The 19578-nt window shown below is 38.0% G+C and overlaps 1 protein-coding gene across 1 annotated transcript in view; it reads right to left on the bottom strand.

Moving 5' to 3' along the window:
* The window catches only part of Ube3c (ubiquitin protein ligase E3C), a 112069-nt gene that overhangs the window by 64695 nt on the left and 27796 nt on the right, over positions 1 to 19578 (bottom strand). The window contains exons 5-11 of the mRNA XM_031380273.1: positions 18813 to 18928; positions 16986 to 17143; positions 15113 to 15266; positions 14551 to 14771; positions 13548 to 13699; positions 9773 to 9960; positions 1114 to 1200 (exon numbers count right to left, since the gene is read on the bottom strand). Coding sequence (XP_031236133.1) covers positions 1114 to 1200; positions 9773 to 9960; positions 13548 to 13699; positions 14551 to 14771; positions 15113 to 15266; positions 16986 to 17143; positions 18813 to 18928 — 1076 coding nt within the window. The remainder of the gene's footprint in view (positions 1 to 1113; positions 1201 to 9772; positions 9961 to 13547; positions 13700 to 14550; positions 14772 to 15112; positions 15267 to 16985; positions 17144 to 18812; positions 18929 to 19578) is intronic.

Raw genomic sequence — 19578 nt, 5'->3', positions numbered from 1 at the left:
AAAAAAAAAAAAAAAAAACTCCAAAAAACAAAACAAAACCTGCTTTAAAAAACCTGTATAACCTTATCCATTGTAAAATAGTATTAGTAATTTAATGTAATTAGCAGTATCATTTTTCTTTCACACATCATGACTCCATTTCCTCACCAAAAGACAAATATCATAAACAAACAGCCAATTATCAAACAGACCAGACCAGTATCTTTGTTGCTAAGCAGGGGTACTCATAGGTCAATGATAATTTCCTGTTCTAATGATCTCCAATCTCCTTTTGCCCTAAGTAAATGGCTGTTCATAAAAGTCAAGGTCATGTCAGAAGGGTTAAAATGCACCAAAACTTATTTTAAATTTTCTAAGTATGAATCTATCCTAGATGTTAGTGGACTGAGAAAAGCTCTATTATTCACATAAGAATCATTAAGATTCTATGAAAAACAAAAGCATTAAAGGAAATTTCCCTACCATTAAGAAGAGGTTTTTCTGGATGTAAGGGGTGCACACCCCTAATCCTAGTACTCCAGAAGCTAATGCAGGACTTTAAAGTTACAAGCTCCTAGGCTGTACAGTGAAACCCTGCTTGATTTTTGCTTTATTTAAAAAAACAAAAACAAAAACAAAAGGCCAGGGGAGCAGGAATCGGCAAGATGGTTTGGCAGTTAGCAGCATTGGCTGCTCTTCCAAAGTACTGGGGTTTGATTCCCAGCACCCACGAGGCAGCTAACAACCACCAGCTTCAGGAGATTCAATACCCTCTTCTGATCTCTACAGACATAAGTTACACAGGTGGTATACCAACATATATGCAGGTAAAACACCTGCACACATAAAATGAAATAAATTTTCAAGAGGAAAAACCCCAGTGTCTGAAATTTTGAGAATAAACTTCCCTTCAGATAAAGCCACATTCTAGTAATGTTTACAGGTAAGTGAACTGTAAAATTAGGCACTAATTTCTCCTTTTGGGGAGAGTGTATATGTGTGAATTAAGGCCATTCAGAATATACCTTTATAACATGACAGAACAAGTGTAAGCAGTAATTAATTAGAACCCTTTCTTTAGGCTGACACTTTCCATGCCCTTAGGCTTAATCTGTAAGCCTGTGTAGCACGTACCCTGTGATCATCTGTGTAGTCATCGAAGAGATGAGAAACCAAAGGTGCCTCAAAAACCTGGCATTGAAGGCTAAACTGTAGAGAAGCCTGAAAAGAAAAGAAAAACAGAAAGAGTAAGCAATTATTCACTCAAACCATTACTTAGAAAAAACAAGGCTATATAACTATACAGTAAGGACAACACACGATTTAGAGAACTCATATTAATAGTACAAAAGCTCACATCTGACACAGGTCCTACTAGTGAAAAGAATAAAAATAAAAATAAAAAAAAAACTAAGAAGAGCCATGTCCCTCAACTGCAGGAAGGCTGGCTTTCATCGACTGCCCTGAGACTGAGGCCAGGGCCCAGCAGCCGAGGATACATGGTTACATTCATTCAAGCTTAGGTTGCCCTCTCCACAATATGGCTTACTAAAATACTGTAATATTTTTAATCCCAGCAGTTGAGAAGAAGAAACACCAAGTATTCAAGGCCAGTCATGGCTACATGAGACCTTGTAGAAACAAACAAAAACCACAAAAAACAAAATTTAAATCTAAAAATAGAAATCCCATGTGAGATGAAACCAACAAACAAGACTTATGATGATAGAAAAACATGTTGGTAAGACAAGAATTTGAATTATTTGAAACATGTTAGAACAAAGTAGGAAAATAAATGGTTCAGTAAGCACAGCAAAACAATGATTTTTACAATGGAATTAAAGATACAATAGGAATGATTCTGAGATAAAAATTTAAAGGCAGCACCATCAAAAGAGAAGAATGTTTATTTTAAATATCAACACAGTAATCTCATGTCCCTTCTATGGCTTCTTTGTTCATATCATACACTAAGCCTAACATACAAAGCAAGAGGCAGAAAATCCAAATAACCACAAGTCAGCGTGTGGCAGAGCAAGCCCAGGGTTAATTCTGCCTTAAATGTCTTAGAACCAAACCCCTAGCCCACAGACTTTTCAGATGCCTCTTGTTCCTCCTGTGGAAAGGGTGATTAAAAAAAACAACAAAAAACCTAGTAATGTGTACCACAATTTGTGCTAGTGAAAGATGTTTTAATTGATTATACATAACTGACTAAATTTTACAAGAGTGTTAATTTAAGAGTCCATAGGTGGGGTTGGAGAGATGGTTCTGTGGTTAAGTGCTTTACCATATACACCATGTACACACATACAATCAAAAATAAAATTTCGGGGCTGGCAAGATGGCTCAGCGGGTAAAAGCAATGACTCCTCTTCCAAAGGTCCTAAGTTCAAATTCCAGCAACCACATGATGGCTCAAAACGAACTGTGATGAGATCTGATGCCCTCTTCTGGTGTGTCAGAAGTCAGCTACAGTGTACTTATGTATAATAATAAATGAATCTTTGGGCTGGAGCAAGCAGGAACTGAGCAACAAGCGGGGTTGACCAGAGCGAGCTGAGGTCCTAAAAATTCAACTCCCAACAACCACATGAAGCCTCACAACCATCTGTACAAGCTACAATGTACTCACATACATAAAATAAATAAATAAGTAAACCTTTGATGGTGCTGCCTTTAAATTTTTATCTCATAAATTTTTTTCCTTCATAAAAACAAAATAAAACAGTAAAACCAGGTAGGGTTGTGGCACACACTTTAATCTCAGCAATTTGGGAGACAGAGGCAGGCAGATTTGCAATTTGAGGCCAGCCTGGTCTTCGTAAGTTTGTGACCAACTTGGATTACATAAAATCCTGTCTAATCAAATAAACAAACAACAAAAAACAGTGATACCAGGATAGAGAGATGGCTCAGCAGTTAAGAGGACTGACTGCTCTTCCAGAGGTCCTGAGTTCAAATCCCAGCAACTACATGGTGGCTCACAACCACCTGTAATGGGATCAGATACCCTCTTCTGGCATGTCTGAAGACAGTTACAGTGTACTCATATAAATAAAATAAATAAAATCTTACAAAAAAACCCCAAAACCCTAAACCAGTGAAACCAGGGAAGAATATGGCTAGCCTGGTCTACAAAGCAAGTTTTAGGACAACCAGGGCTCTGTTACAAAGAGAAGCACTGTCCCAAAAACCAACCAAACAAAAAGAATTCATGAGCTCCCATGTCAGCTGCCTGAGAATTAGGATATTAAACCTGTTCACCAACACTGAACAATCATAAATTCTTGAAGTGGCAAGGCTCTATTAAGACTATTTGCCACAGTTGCCCTTCACAACCGACTTGTATCAGAAAGAATAATCTTACCTATCTCAAAAGTATTATAAACTTATAAAAATTTCTGTCAAAGGTTCATAATGAAGTGGTATCAACATGACTAATTCCATATTGAGAAACAACTGGGTGAGGCTCAAAATTACACTGGGATATTTTGAAGAATCCCATGGAAGCAATGAAACATAATAAAAATATGTATGTTCCTGGGCATGGAGGTACATGCCTTTAATCCCAGAACGTGAGAAGGAGAAGCAAATGGGTCTCTGAAAGTTTGAGGACAGGCTGGTCTACATAGAAAGTTCTAGGCCAACGAGGGATACATAGTAACACCCTGTCTCAAAACAAACAAACAATCCAACAAATTAAAAAACCCATGAGACCAATTAAATCTTTAAGCACATTGTCTCCTGAGATTATTATCCTCAGAAGGCTACTTTAAAAGACTATACTAAATGAAAAAGATGCATTTTAAAAAAAGGTTGGGTATGGTGGCTCCTGCCTATAATTCTAATATTGGGGCAGAAGGCTTGACATCAAGTCTGATACCAGTCTAACCTACACAATGAGTTCTAAGCCAGTTTGAGCTACAGTTATGAGACTATGTTTCCAAAAAAGGAAAAGAAAAAATTTATACTGTTGAAAATTAGAGCTAAATTAGGAATTAATAGACACCTTGTATCTGAGATGTTACCATATGCTTTCCAAAAGGCTAGTGAGATGACTCAGTAGATAAAAGCACTTGCCACTAAGCCTGATAACCTGAGTTTAAACCCTAAGACCTACACAGTGGAAAGAGAAATCTGACTCTTTGCCATAGGTTGGGTTCTTTCACAAGGACTCCATGGTATACAGATGCCAATATCCCCAAATAAATAAGTAAACAAAAGGGAAAAAAAACCAGAAACTTTCTACATGAAAACATCCTAATAAGCAATATTTTTGTGTTTTATTTCTTTTCAATCAAAAACTGACTCAATCAAGAATTTAAGAAATTATAATCTTAAAAAGTATAGTCGCCGGGCAGTGGTGGCTCACGTCTTTAACCCCAGCACTTGGGAGGCAGAGGCAGGCGGATTTCTGAATTCGAGGCCAGCCTGGTCTGCAGAGTGAGTTCCAGGACAGCCAGGGCTACACAGAGAAACCCTGTCTCGGAAAATAAATAAATAAATAAATAAATAAAATAAAACAACAACAACAACAAAGTATAGTAATTTTATGTTTTCAAGATGCATGTTTCATTTGAGTTTTATCTAAAAAGAAAAAAACAAAGTCAAAATAGAACAAGCATGAAAAAATTACTTCACTTCATCCACTCAGAAATAATCAGAACTAATATCCTGCTGTTATATATGCTTATATATATGTTTTTTTTATACTAGATGTTCTTCCTAAACATCATTTTATGGCAATGCTACTAAGACTAACATCTTTCTGAAACACCATTTTAAAGGCTACATAGTTCAAGTTATATTTAAGGCTAATTTTGAAATTCTTGTATTTATTCAATGGTCAATAATAAACTATTAGACATTTTAATTAAATTATGAAAGGTAATTTAGTTTAGGGATTTATTTCCAAGAAGTAAAGAAGTGACTTATTCTTTGTATGTACAAAGACAGATTATCTCATACTATATCTGTTGTAACAACCTTGTAAGCCTTGTAAGTTAATTAGGGAAGAATAACAATTTTACAAAGTCAGGCCAGTGCTTCTGGGACATATGAAATGTGATGAAGCCTGGAGGTGAATACAGAAAGGACATGGCTTTTACCCAAGGCATCTCTGGCCTCTTGAGAAACCTCCGTGGACAGCCTCACAGATTTTAGAAACATAGCACGACATGTACAATCCTTCTTGCATGTAGGTGGAAATGCCACACTTTGCATTTTGCTGCTGAAGGTATCACTTCTTGGCAAGGAGGTATTAAAACAATTAATCCCAGCACTTGGGAAGCAGAGGCAGGCGGATTTCTGAGTTCGAGGTTAGCCTAGTTTACAGAGTGAGTTCTGGACAGCCAGGGCTACACAGAGAAACCCTGTCTCGAAAAACAAAAACAAACAAAGAAAAAAAACCCCAAAAAAAACAAAAACAAAAAAAGATTTGTAACAATTCAGCTCTGAGATATGCAAATTCCCAATGTCCTCAAAAATAATAAAAAATTTTAAAGCCATTTATCTTGAATAAGCTACTGAAAACCTTCACAGAGAAAGCAGAAGGTTAGGTCTAAAAGAAAGTCTTTAAACCCCAGCTGTGTTAAACTGACAGCTCAACAGCAAACCCATATCTGTCCCAACAGCTTCCTTTTGCAACTAAGTGGCTTTCTGTTTATAAGACTAGTAGACTAAACACACACTTTCCCAGCCAAGTGTGCAACTCACAGTTGAGTACTTGGGAGGCAGAGAAAAAGAGTATTTTTTGAGTTCCAGACCAACCTGAGCTGCACGGGAAGCTGCAAACCTGGCTTGTGAACAAAAGGGCTGAAAGATGGCTCAGAGGTTAAGAGTACTAAGTTCAGATCCTAGCAGCTACATCCACCTCCAACTCCAAGGGATCAGACCCTTTTCTGGCTTCCATAGGCACCCCCCACACATAATTATAAAAATCAATCAAGAGGGGGAGCATAAAAGGACACTGTCTCAAACAATCAAAACATACACCCAGCCCTCCCCCCACTCCCATTTTAGTTGAATAGAGAGGCAGTGTTCCCCACCCAGGATGCTGTCCATCCAATGCTCCCTGCATTTACTACTTGTTAACATTTTTATTTAATAAAAACTTTAAAGGGGGTGGCAATCCAAAATGACTCTGGTGTACAATTCTTCCAAATTTACTTATGTTCTTTTCCCATTTTCGCATGGTCTCATAGCGTCAAGGATGGTCTTGAATTCTTGATCCTCCTGCCTCTACCTCTCCAGTGCTAGAACAATATGCATGTGCTACCACACTAGCAATAAATTATGTTTTGAGGGTTATTCTTATAAATGTTTATAGTTTCAAAACTCACAATACATTATTATAGTGCTAACTTTGACAAAAGTCCTTTCTATTAATTATTGTGTATAACAATAAACTATTTGAAATTTGCTTAACTCTATATGAATCCAAAATAGAATTGTTAAAATCTTTAAAAATTTAATACTTTTGTATGATCTTCACTCATGAAACAGAATGCAAAATTTAAAGAATAAGGAGTTCACTAAAGCTACTGACAATATAATTTAAAAGACACAAAAACATAGGCAAAGAAATAAAATGTCTCCAGTTATACTCTTACTGTTTTCTTTACTGTATTAAAAAAATACTTATGATAGTTTATGCTGCATATACAACAAAACACAAAATGTAGTTAGCAGTATAACTATTTACCCTAAATTATGAAAGGACAAGACATGTAACCTGTAACCTAAGAGCTAAAGAACAATCATTAATTACCATGCAGTGTTGAGAAGTGTTAACAGTGTTGAGAAGACATAGGGCACATACCTATATGAATTACCATGATTAATAAACAAAAGATAAAATTAAGTGCACAGTGACAGGATCAAGGAAAACAAGCCAGTGATTAAGAGTATTTATGCAAAAGCATTCTGTTGGCAAAAATAAAGTTAGGAAGGTAACTGATGATGCTTGAAGAAAAGATGACCCTGCAAGATAATGCAAAGACTGTGAAACTGTCTTGAAAACAAATAGGATCCACAGGTAAGCCTTACACCAGACTCTGAAACTATTTCTGGTTTTGATAATCCATCTTTCTGGCAAAAGATGGCCTAAAGAATTAAGTTCTAACAAAGTATGTTGACTCAATATACATAGGGATCACTAAGGAAGATACATCCAACTTAAACCTTAGGACAAGTGTGTCCAATGAGCGTCCTATGAGGAAGGGCTTGCTCTAATCTGCGCTCTGTGCAGTGATCCTCAACCACACTGACTTGAGTTTACTTCCGTACTTACACTGTGCAGGGAAGAGTAGCTCAATGCTGGGGCACTGTGAAGTAAATGATGAGCCTATTTTTACTGGGATGAGAAAGAAAGCAAGTTTCTGAGAGATGTGGGATTCCTAGTGGACAGCATGATTAAGTTACATATGACATGGATCTAGTGCTTCAACAAGATTTTTGAGCTCTATAGTGAAAGACAGTATAATGAAAGACAGAAATATAAAAGCCAGAGTACCAGCTGAAGGAGAACTATAAAGGTAAAAAGAAAAAGATGATTAGTAATAACAGAAAAATAACCTGAGGAAAACTAAGCAAGAGAAGCCTCTGAGTATTAAAAAACAAACTACTACCAAAAGGAATGAAAATACAGTATCTATGAAGGAGAGCATGTAAAAGAGGTCAGGACAATATAGGGGGAACAGTCTAGTGAGTCCAGACAAAGAAATACTACTGTGCAGCAGGCCACTGTTCAAATCTTCTATACACTGAGGCAATGAGACAGACCTTAGCAGAACAAAACCAAACTTCCCAATGCCAGACAGCACTCACTGAAACCTTTAATGAACTTACTAAGAACAGTATGTAGCTCTTCTAGATCTGGTTTGCTTCTGCCCTCTGATGGGTACTGCATTAATGTCGGGCCCTATAACATAGCTGCCAGAGAGCTGTCCGAAGCTGTGTAAGTCCTCCGGAATCAGCTCATTTCACACATCAAGCTGGCTTGGTTGGAGTCATTTTCTAGTCTGGGTACTAGCCTGATTCAGATGCAGACAGACATTCCCTATATGTCTCTTCAAGAAATATACACTAGGCCTATAAAAGACTACCGTTTGTTAAGTGAGGCAGGCACTCTTGAGTAAGCTGGGAGGTCTGGTTGGTCACCTGGATATATCATGGATATATTAAGAGAAGAAGCTTCTGTGCTGCTAGAGGTGAAAGGCTGGAGCACCTCACGTTTCTGCTGATACTACTTCACTAACTTCAGATCTCTGGACAGAATTGTCCTCTGCTACCTTTATAATTTAGTCAGATGTATTTAATCATATTTTAAAATAGCAAGGCTCAATCTCCTGCAGTGGTGGCACACACCTTTAATTCTAGCATTTGGGAGGCAGAGGCAGGAGGATCTCTATAAGACTGAGGCCAGCTTAGTCTACAGATTAAGTTCCAGGACAACCCAGGGCTACACAGAGAATCCTGTCTCAAAAGAAAAGAAAATAGATGACCTGATAGTAAAACAACATAAAACTAGAGTTAAGAATTCTCCCCACCTCTGGAACATTTCAGCTAGCTATCAATTTCCTGAGTTTTTGTAGGTACAGTCAATCTCTTTATATAAACATAGAATAATAATAATCCCTTTCTCCATTTTTTTGCAGAACTATGTCCTTATGTACAGAGTTCTAGCTCTTTTCTTCATAACCATGCTTGTCTCAGATATCTCTACCAGTGTAAAAAGGACCATCATAGCCTTTGTAATCCTGATGACCAATGCTAAATAAAAATTAAAGTCATCAATCCCAGCTCTGAAAATAGAAAATACTCAGAAAACAAAACTCCCCCAAGACCCCCCAAGAAATAAAAAATAAAAAAAAGACTGAAAGCAGTCGAAGTCCCTAAGTCTATTTGCTGTTTCACAAGCTACAAAAAACAATCTAACTTTACTTTAAAATTTAAAACTTTACTATATTTAAAACATGAAAAAGTCTTGGAATAGCAGCTCAAAGGAACAGGCTGTACTACTCATAAAACTGACCAAACACAGAAAGCTGGTTTATGCTTCAAATACCTTTGGAATGAAGCACAACCAAGGCATATGTGAAACAATTACCATCCAAAGCAAGGTTTGTGTCCTAATCAAGGTGAGGAGTCTTTGGGTCTCACAACTGCTCTACAAGGAGTGAATGGCTCCTATAGCAAAGAGCCCCATTTTTCTTTTACATCTCAAGGAAAAGTTTCTTTCTTTCTTTGTTTTTCTTTTCTTTTTGTTGTTGCCCTTGAGACAGGGTTTCTCTGTGTAGACCAGGCTGGCTTCAGATTCAGAGATCAATCTACCTCTGTCTGCCAAGGGCTGGGATTAAATACATGTAGTACTACCACCAAACACTGAATGTGTCTTAGATTTTTTTTTAACTGACTATAGTAATTTGCCACAGGTATCATGAACTAAAAGACACTATGAAAAAATCTAAAAGGGAATTCAACATTCTGGCACATATGTATGAATCTAAATTTTAAAATGGATGTTGATGCCTAAACACTCATAGGCAAGATACTACTATAAATAAGCTAGCTAAACTAATCTGCTACTGTATCTCATGCAGTGCTAGGAAGGATATATAATAATAAATGGTTCCAAAAAGAAAGAAGGATCTCATTTTTATAAAGAGTTTGGCAAGTCTGGTATCCTGGGCCCTCTTTAAGAAAACAGACAAACAGTCACAGTTTACATTCCATGATCACAGAGAGATGGCATGCTCCCCAACTTTGCACACCACCCCAAGAGACCTGCCTGACTTTGGGCACCATCATTCGGTGCTGCACCATCAATGTGTGGCAGATAGAAGCCATCCTTGTGAAGACCTCCTCACTGGCCGAGTCCCTCCACACCAGGTTCAGCAGGGTATTGGTCTGCTGCTTCGTATCTAGTTTTCTCAGACACTCTTCAGTAATGTATGGGGCTGACACCCTGCCATCCTCCTAAAGACAACAGAAAAATGAGCCTGAGTGAATGAAGTGCTGCTGCAACTTGCCTACTCAGCAGTCAACCTGTCACTTTACATCTTTCGGAAAAGAAAACACAGAGCATTACCTAAAAATTAGCCACATCCCATTAACCTCCCAATACAGTCACTAACATACCTCTAATGTCTCTAGAGACACAGTCACCATCAGGCATGCACTCTGTTACCATGGTAATATAGCAACTATGAATCCTCAAGTTTTGCCTGTAATTCAGCCTTTTTTTAAATCATTTACATCTTAAGAAAATTTTATTCCACATACCAAAGACCAAAGTTGTACTAAGACAGAAAACCCAGTGAAACTATCTTCTGATGATATTTCTATTTTAGATTATGAGATAGTTAACAAAAAATTCAAAGGATATGCTAAAACATAATAAACTTGGTGTTTGGTATCTTAATTTCACTAGGTTTGATTTACTGAATAAAACCTATGGCATATAGTTGACTAACTTAAGATATATGTTTTCCCTTATGTTTATGCATGAAAAAATAATATACATTTTCTATGATATACTGTTATATTAGTCAGGGTTCTCTAGAATCACAGAACTTATGGGTAGTCTCTATGTAGTAAGGGAACTTGTTGATGACTTATAGTCTGTAGTCCAACTCCCCAACAACGGTTAGCAGCAGCTGTGAATGGAAGCCCAAGGACCTAGCAGTTCTAGGCAAGCAGGCCAAGAAGAGAGAGTGAATCTTTTTTCTAAGAAAGAAAAAATGTCCTTTTGTATGTTTCCAGCAGAAGGTGTGGCCCAGATTAAACGTGGGTGCCACCACTCCTGGATCTGGGACTAGCTTTATCCCAGATGACCTTGAACTCAGAGATCTCCCTGTCTTAATCTTCTGGGATTCATAGCCACTATGCTTCAAGATCTCCATGCCAAGATCCAGGTCAGAAACTTGTATCTCCCAACCTTCAGATTAGGATCACAGGTGAGCCTTCCAATTCTGGATAGTATTTCCAGATATAGTCAAGTTGACAGCCAGGAATAGCCACTACAATCCACCCCTTTTCAACTTGACACAAATAATATCTCATGTCTACATGAAACAATAACAAGGTCATGAAGATGCCTAACATGATATAACTATTTCTTGTACAATCGTAAATGCATTTGTAAATTTACAATGGGGCAATATCTCTTGGGAACATTTTTTTAGTGCCTCAACTTAAATACCAATTGATATTAAAGAAATTGGAAGACAAATGTATTTTTAACAAAATAAAACAGAAGCATTCATACTACTTTTGAAATAGCTGAGTAGTACTCCATTGTATAAATGTACCACATTTTCTGTGTCCATTCCTCTGTTGAAGAACAACTAGGTTCTTTCAGCTTCTGGAGTCAAACTTCTTGAGTTCTTTGTATATATTTGGATATTAGCCCTCTATCAGATGGAAGATAGGTAAAAAACTTTTCCCAAATTGTTGGATGCCATTTTGTCCTATTGTCAGTGTTCTTCCCTTACAGAAGCTTTGCAATTTTATGAGGTCCCATTTGTCAATTCTTGATCTTAGAGCATAAGCTATTGGTGTTCTGTTCAGGAAATTTTCCCTGTGTCCATGTGCTCCAGGCTCTTCCCCGTTTTCTCTTCTATTAGTTTTAGTGTATCTGGTTTTATGTGGAGGTCCCTGATCCACTTACACTTGAGCTTTGTACAGGGAGATAAGAATGGATCGATGTGCATTCTTCTACATGCTGACCAGCAGTTGATCCAGCACCATTTGTTGAAAATGCTGTCTTTTTTTCCATTGGATGGTTTTAGTTCCTTTGTCAAAGATCAAGTGACCATAGGTGTGTGGGTTCATTTCTGGGTCTTCAATTCTATTCCATTGATCTACCTGCCTGTCTCTGTATCAATACCATATAGTTTTTATCACCACTGCTGTATAATACAGCTTGAGGTCAGGGATGGTTTTGTTTTTTATTTTTTTCATTTTTCCCCCAAGAGGAGACATGGCTAGGAATGAAACCCAGGACCTGGAGCATGTTAAGCAAGAGAGTAATCTACCACTAAACTACCTCCTACTGTCATCATGTAGTTCTTTTTGTTTGGTTGTTTTGTTTTACAAGACAGATTTCTCTGTCTTGTAGCTCTGGCTGTCCTGGAACTGTTCTTGTAAAGCAGGCTATCCTCAAACTCAGAGATCTGCCTACCTCTGCCTTATAAGTGCAAGGATTCTTAGGCGTTGGCCACTAGACCTGGCTTACCACATAATTCTTAAAAGCCAACAAAATATACTTAAATTCTTAAGAATTAAAAAGTACTCAGGTGAGATAGGGATGTAGCTCAGAGATAGAGCATTTACCTAGCATACTCAAAAAAGCCATGAGTGTAATCCCCAATCCTACAAAATAAATGAATGAATTTAAGAATCTAGCTTTAGCAGGCACATGATAGTGCAGACCATCCCAGCACCTGGGAGGCAGAATCAGGGGGATCTCTGCGAAGTTTAGAGACAACCAGAGCTACACAGTGAGACCTTGTGCCCTTCCTCTAAGCCCCGTAAAAAGTTATGTATGGTGCCCCCATACCTGTTATTCAAGGTCTTAGGAGTCAGAAACATGAGATGTCTGTAAGTGCAAGGTTAGCCTGGGCTATATAGTAAGTTCTAGGTCAGCTAGAACTACACTGAGATCCTGTCTTTAAAAACAATTTGAAAAGGGGCTGGAGAGACAGTGTTTTAAGAGGACAGGCTGCTCTTTCAGAGGACCTGGGTTTAATTCCTAGCACCCATATGATAGTTCACAAATATCTATAATTTCAGTCCCCAGGGGATGGAACACCTGGTTTTGACCTCTGAGGGCACTGGATGCATGCGGTACACAGACAGACATGTAGGCAAAAGAACCCATACAAACAAACAAACAAATAGGGCAAGCTAAAAAATCTGGTCCAGAAATGAATGGTTCTTGGCTTATTTATAATTCGACGACTAGTTCTCAACTTAAATGTGATGTGTATAGGAAGAAAGAATCATCTCTAGGACGGGAGAAAGAAAAGAGAAATGAAAGCATATAACTGTATAAGAGGACCCCCCACCCCACCAAGACATTGTGTACTATGGAAGGGAAGACCTAAAGTGGACTATCATTTCCCATAGATGGAAACAGTAACAAAAACAAATCACAAGTTGCAATTAAAGAGCAGTAAGGCGGGGAAACTTATATATGCTTATGTTCCTAAATCTTGGCCTCTGCCTACTGGAAGAGCTTTCTGTAACAAAGCTTATACCTACATCTTAGCATGGATAGGAAATGGACTGTATTCAATATTACTTCCTCAGCCTCTCAGAGGGAGCTGATGGTGGTCATGCAATGCTGAGGAACCTACTTGAGCTTCAAGCACAACATTTACTTCTCTTACTTCCACTGGAAACCCGAGCCACTCAGGTTGATTTTGGATTGGAATTAGATTTAGAAATATGGGTGTAAAGGGATTGGGGCCAACCAGTTTACCTTAACAGGGCTGCTTGCTCCCCTGACTGCAGAACTAAGACTGAGAAGCTAGAAGAGTACATCTAGTACAGTAGCTTACAGGGCTGGTGGGTTGGTCAGTCTCCTCATTATCGTCCTCAGAGTCACTGGTGGAATCAGGCCGGCCTGCCCCGGTAGGTGAAGCAGGTAGCTGAGAGAGGAAGGTCTGAAGCACTCGCAGATAAACCAGTAGACCATCCTCAGAGAGTGCTCCTTTGAAAGACGATCAGCATGTTACTTGAGACAGTTTGGCATCACTTTCTTCATGCAGAGAATAGGCTTTACTATTTTAATCAAATTCAAACTGCTGTACATTATGCAATGTATTTCATTTTTGTCTACAGGAGCCTATGACCCAAAGCACCAGCAGGATCTCTGGCCACTCCTGTAAGCTCCTTCTGGAAAACACCCACTCATTTCTTGCTAGAAGTTACTGAAGGCAGAAACCTAAGAAAACTAAGAGGTGGGGCTACTACCTAGACAGTTAAAGTGATGAACATGCTAGACTTTTAATTTTAAGCTGAACCCCAACTTCTATGGAAAGGTGATCAGAAGGGCTACTAAAACTAGAACAGGGTTCTGAGCCCTGTGCATAAGTGCTCAAGCCCCATAGACTCCCCTCAGATCGTGACTAGTATATTCTCACTGCTAGTTGTCAGTTGTAACCTGTATAATATAATGCTCAACATGCTTCTCAGACTCAGTTTACTAAACTATCAGGTTGAAGGAAGGGATTGTAGGAACCCCAATTTTTATTACTTGGTCAGAAGCAAAGGTTAACAACCCATTTTGTGCAACAGGGTCTAAAGTGCAGGCAGTTTCATGGGACTCAGCCTAAACTTTTAGTATCTGTCCCTCCCTCTAAGCAGCCAGTGTCAGAACTAAGCTTCTGAGGGTTGAAGGGATAGCCCACATCTTGCATCATGGTCCTAGAAATGTGTCATGTAAACTAAAATTGCCTGAATTTTCAAGATTTCTACCAATTTGTGAAATCCTTACTAAAATGACTCATCTGCTCAGGTGCCTTTATAGGAGTTAAGAGAGATACATCTTATATTTCATACCTAAATAATTCTCGCCAACAGTTAAAACAAAATAGAAGAGCCAAGGTATTCCACTACTCCGTTTTGAACTTTGACTCTCAAGTAACAATAATGCATTGAGGAAGGGCTCATAAGGGAACACAGTTTGTACATCTGCAAAGGCCGGAATGACGAAATGAAAAATTTGATCGGTAAAAGGTGCTCCCAGAAACTCCTCTGTGAAGGCTGAGAAAACTTGATGCCTGGAAAAAAAAACAGGATTTCAAGAGAATCAACATATTCTACCCATCAAATCAATCACAGGTGAAAAATCACTTCCCCATCTGTCTTTCTAAGTAAATCATGTATATTCTAAGTTAATAATGCTACACACTCAGTAGAGGCTAGAATTTGATTTATATCTTCTCTATTAAGATAATTTTTTTCCCATGATAGGAACTAAAGAACAGGAAATAAATAACCAGATCATCAGAATTAAAATTTATGTTAGGCACAGGTAAGACAGAGAAAAATACACTATATACTATGAACCATGACATACTAATAAAGAAAACATCTGACTGCCCAGTCTCTGTTCACCCACCTTGCACCTTCAGGACAGGAGCTGTACGTAAAGTGCAATGGTTTTAGGATATTCTCCAGCAAAATTTTTGCTATAGGTACTCGAGATAAATCAGAATATTCAATACTTGATGGAAGCTTGCTATTAATCAACAAGTAGAGAGATCTATAATATCCTAAAAGAAAGGGGAAAATATCTTTTTATTACGAAGGAGAAATACTTAAAAAAAATTTAAGCACATTTATTTTGGGAAGGTCCGGGGGACAATGTAAAAAGAGTCTGTTCTTCTGCCTCACTGAACCCAGAAATTGAACTCAGATCAAGTTTTTGGCAGAAAGTACCTTTATTCACTGAGCTATCTCAACTGTCAGCATCAATTTTAAATGTCTCTATAAGGATATATGGGTAAAAAGAAGAGGAAGAGACAGTTTCATTTTGTAGTTCAGTCTGGAATCAAACTTACAGCATCCTCCTTCCTCAGTCTCCCAAGTGCTATGGTAACAGGTAAGCCACTACATCCAGCCACACTTATTTTGCTGAGATATGAATGACACATAAACTCCCAAGTTCACTGCTTAGTTAACTACTAAAACTACTAAAAGTGAATTAACTGAACTTCTTTTTTTTTTTTTTAGTTTTAAGATTAATTTATTTTATGTATATGTATATACTGTAGCTGTCTTCAGACACACCAGAAGAGGGCATCAGATCCTATTACAGGTGGTTGTGAACCACTATGTGGTTGCTGGAAACTGAACTCAGGACCTCTGGAAGAACAGTCAGTGCTCTTAACCACTGAGCCATCTTTCCAGTCCTTAACTGTATTTCTTAATGTCTGGGTGGCAACTGTAAGACTGTCTTAAAAATTAAAACCAAAAAGAAAATGGTTCAGAGCCACTTCAACTCTGCCTGGTATACACTGATCACCAATGAAATAATGAGAAACCTGGGGGAGGGGTCAGTTTTACTATAAAACTGAACTAATTTTTATGAAAAATGGAGTAAAACTTTGTATATATTAGACACAGTATCTAAGGGCATGTCTAGAGTGCTACATCAGAATACACAGTATCACTGAGTATGAAGCTCAAATATACAGAACAGTAACACCATATAGTAATTTATTAAAACAACTGAAAAAAAAGCTATGCCACACTACACACAACAGAAGCAGCAGTTTTGATGGAAGATTTTTAATTCATTTTTTACTTTTAGAAATACCTCAAAGAAGGCACAGCTCATGATTACCCTCCTAATAGTTTTAGAAAACTGGAAAAGTAAAATTCTTATCAAATACTTATTCTGAACTGGACATATATAGTACATCAGTTCATTCAAGCTCACTGCCATTATCAATCTATTTCCTAGAAAATCAAACTCTATAAATTTTACTATAATTTTTACTGCATCAATAGTTTTCTGAAATTTTTAACAAGCTTCGTTCTGGATTGTTTACACTTACTATGCTAAACAACAGTAAAAAAGTATAGTTTTAATCTATATCAGCTTGAGTATATATATGTGTGTGTATGTATATGTATTTATTATATATGTATGTATATATTCATACATATATATACAGCTGTATTTCAACAAAGCAAACTTAATTATATTATTTCAAGTAACTTATGACTTTTAAGAACAACCAACAACCAGCTTCTTTTAGGATTAACCAGATGAACTTGTTTGTTTTTTCTAAAACAAAGAATAATTAAGTAGAGACAGTGAAAAGGCTTCTGCATTTCCAGAGGCTGCTGTTACTCACAGGCACACACAGCTTCTATTCTGACAATCATAGTGTCTTGATCAGAGTAGTACCATTCCTCAAAAACACACAAGCCTGGCCATGCCTCCACAATGATGCCCACCTCCACAGGTCTGCCTCCCCACTTACCACTGTGAACCATGTAGTGCAAAATTTGTTCAATCACAGACACCACATAGCTAGAATCTTGTAAAACAGGCAAGTATGTATTCTCAGATGAAAACACCTCAAGCATTCGCATTGGAAGTGCAACATTCAAACTGTCATCACTACAGTTTTGCAGCAACCTGTAAAACCAAATTCAAACACTTAACTAGAAAGCCAGGGTTGCCAGTTTCCCTGACTCTTCCCAGGATGAGATTGTGAGCCAGTGCGCCACTGCTAGGGTCTCTGAAAACAGGCTTTCTCCTTAACTAAGCAATTCTTCCTTCCATAGCATCACAGCTAATTCCTCAAGACCAGGTTAGATTTTTTTTTCCCCAACTGCTATCCTCAATCTGTTCCATCTATTTTTCTCTGTGGATGGTCCTGCTGCTCCACACTCCACTGCTACATCAGATCAAGGGTGCCAATGAGAGAAAATTAATACCTGAGACAGCTCTAAACCAGTTCCTAGGAGCAGAGCCATGGCTCCCACAAGTACTAAATAGGCAGTACAAAGCAAAGGTTTCATTCAGAAAGAAAAAGCAGATACAATCAATTCAGTCCTATCAAGGTTGATGTTATCCTATTCATTTAAATGGCTCTACTGAAAACTCACATGTATTTTGAACTCCCCGTCACCAGAACTCTAGGCCTCACTACTGCCTGTTCTGACTATCCTGTAGCCCCTACCTTTCAGATTCACCCCCACTACACTGTAGTCATCTCCAGCACATCACTGAAGGACAGTGTTGGAGGGTGCAGTTCTGGATGTAGATATAAATGGTACTCTGTAATTACAGATTCTGTCTGTGATTATAATGCAGAAACCTGAGAATGGACTGAGCATTTCACCCGGTACCCACTGTTGAGCTGTTACTGGGCCTGTCAACCCAGATGCCTGGCCTCTCTGCATTTAGGCAATATCAATCTTTATCATTTTCACAGATTAATCCTAATAATGGTGTTTGTAGTTCCTGGTGTTTATAGAAGCACCCTTCCTTCTCGAACTGGATGTGGAAGTATCTGGGGACTAGAACTCATAGTCATGCACACCTTTATTAACCCCAAGGTCACCCTGATCTATACAGTCAGTCTCAAAAAATCAAACAAGCCAACAAAAAAGAACTCCTGGCTTAAGACAATAGGCAATGAGCACCTGATACAGCATTTTTTTTTTTCTAGTCTTATATTGACAATTTTAGGAGAAAATTTCCTTTGACTCCTTACTTGCTCATACAAAGGCAAGATGCTTAAAAATCTGCACTGGCTCTGACCTCCAATTGATCTCACCACGACCTTCCCATTAGGCTACCTCATATCTTCTCTTATCCGTTTTAATCCCCTCAGTACTTACTAACATTTACATCTTCCTACAAAGGTATCTACACTGTGCTAAGGCAAGAATGACTGCTTAAGATTCAAAGCCAGCCTGGGTTGAAACAAACAAACAAACAAACAGAAAACCATAGGCTAGAGGACAGCTCTTAGGAAAACTGATTTGGGCTAGAGAGATGGCTCAGTAGTTAGGAGCGCTGGCTGCTCTTCCAGAAGACTATGGTTCAGTTCCAAATACACACACATGATGGCTCACCTCCATAAGTAAGCCCAGTTACAGGGAATCTCACATCCTTTTCTGGCCTCTGTGTACACCAGGGATGTGTGTGGTGCACAGACATATACACAGCAAAACACCCATACACATAAAAAAAAAGTCAGAAAACCAATAAAACAAAAGAAACCTGTTTCCCAAACCACTTAAACCCTAAAGATATCTCACACATTCTCTAAGTTTCCAACTATGACAAAACTTACCTGCAACAGAGGCTCATCAACCTCTTTATTTGAAATAAGCATGTCAGTCTCTCTGATCCATTCAATTGCTTAACAAACAGAGAGCAGTGTTTAATTAAGTTCTGATAAAGCCATATCTGTAAGAGTAAAACATAAAAATATAACATTTAGTCCACAAACATTTGCTTCCTTATTCAGATAATACTAAAACTGTATTAACATAGTTTCCACACTTAAATCTAATCAAAACTTGATAAGGAACAAGTTCTCTAAGTCAAGATATTCTTAGCATGACATCAATATTAATTTACATTATTACATTAGTCTCTAAACAAAGAATACATAATGCTCATTCTACTTGAAACAATAATTCACATGCAAAAGGAAACAATCCACCGGAGGAACACTTGGAAAATACCGCACCAATGTGAAGTTCCTCAAACTCCTGCCCTTCCGGTATGCAGGCTTGCACAGTTTCTTTCAGCATCCTTTCTGTTGGTTTTCTTTCTCTAACTCCATGTGATACTATTTTGTTTTTTGTTGTTTTTATATTGTACACACAGATTTACTAAAGGGAAATTTGTTCCACATATTTCTCTCCTCATAAGAAGGCAATTAATCACATGGCCTCAGTCCAAGGACAATCATACAACTGGGCTGGTCAGAGATGTCTACTCTTTTAGAGACAATTACTGGCCTGTGAGTTCAGTAAAGTGGAATGTCAGATTCTGTCAATATGTTTACGAGGCTTGCCTGTAAACAATGCCCATGTGGTTACCACAAATGA

This window comes from Mastomys coucha, unplaced genomic scaffold (genome assembly GCF_008632895.1).
Source record: "Mastomys coucha isolate ucsf_1 unplaced genomic scaffold, UCSF_Mcou_1 pScaffold19, whole genome shotgun sequence".
NCBI classification, from domain to species: Eukaryota; Metazoa; Chordata; class Mammalia; order Rodentia; family Muridae; genus Mastomys; species Mastomys coucha.
Note: the sequence above shows the minus strand (reverse complement) of the source record. Positions and strands in the feature narration are given on the sequence as shown.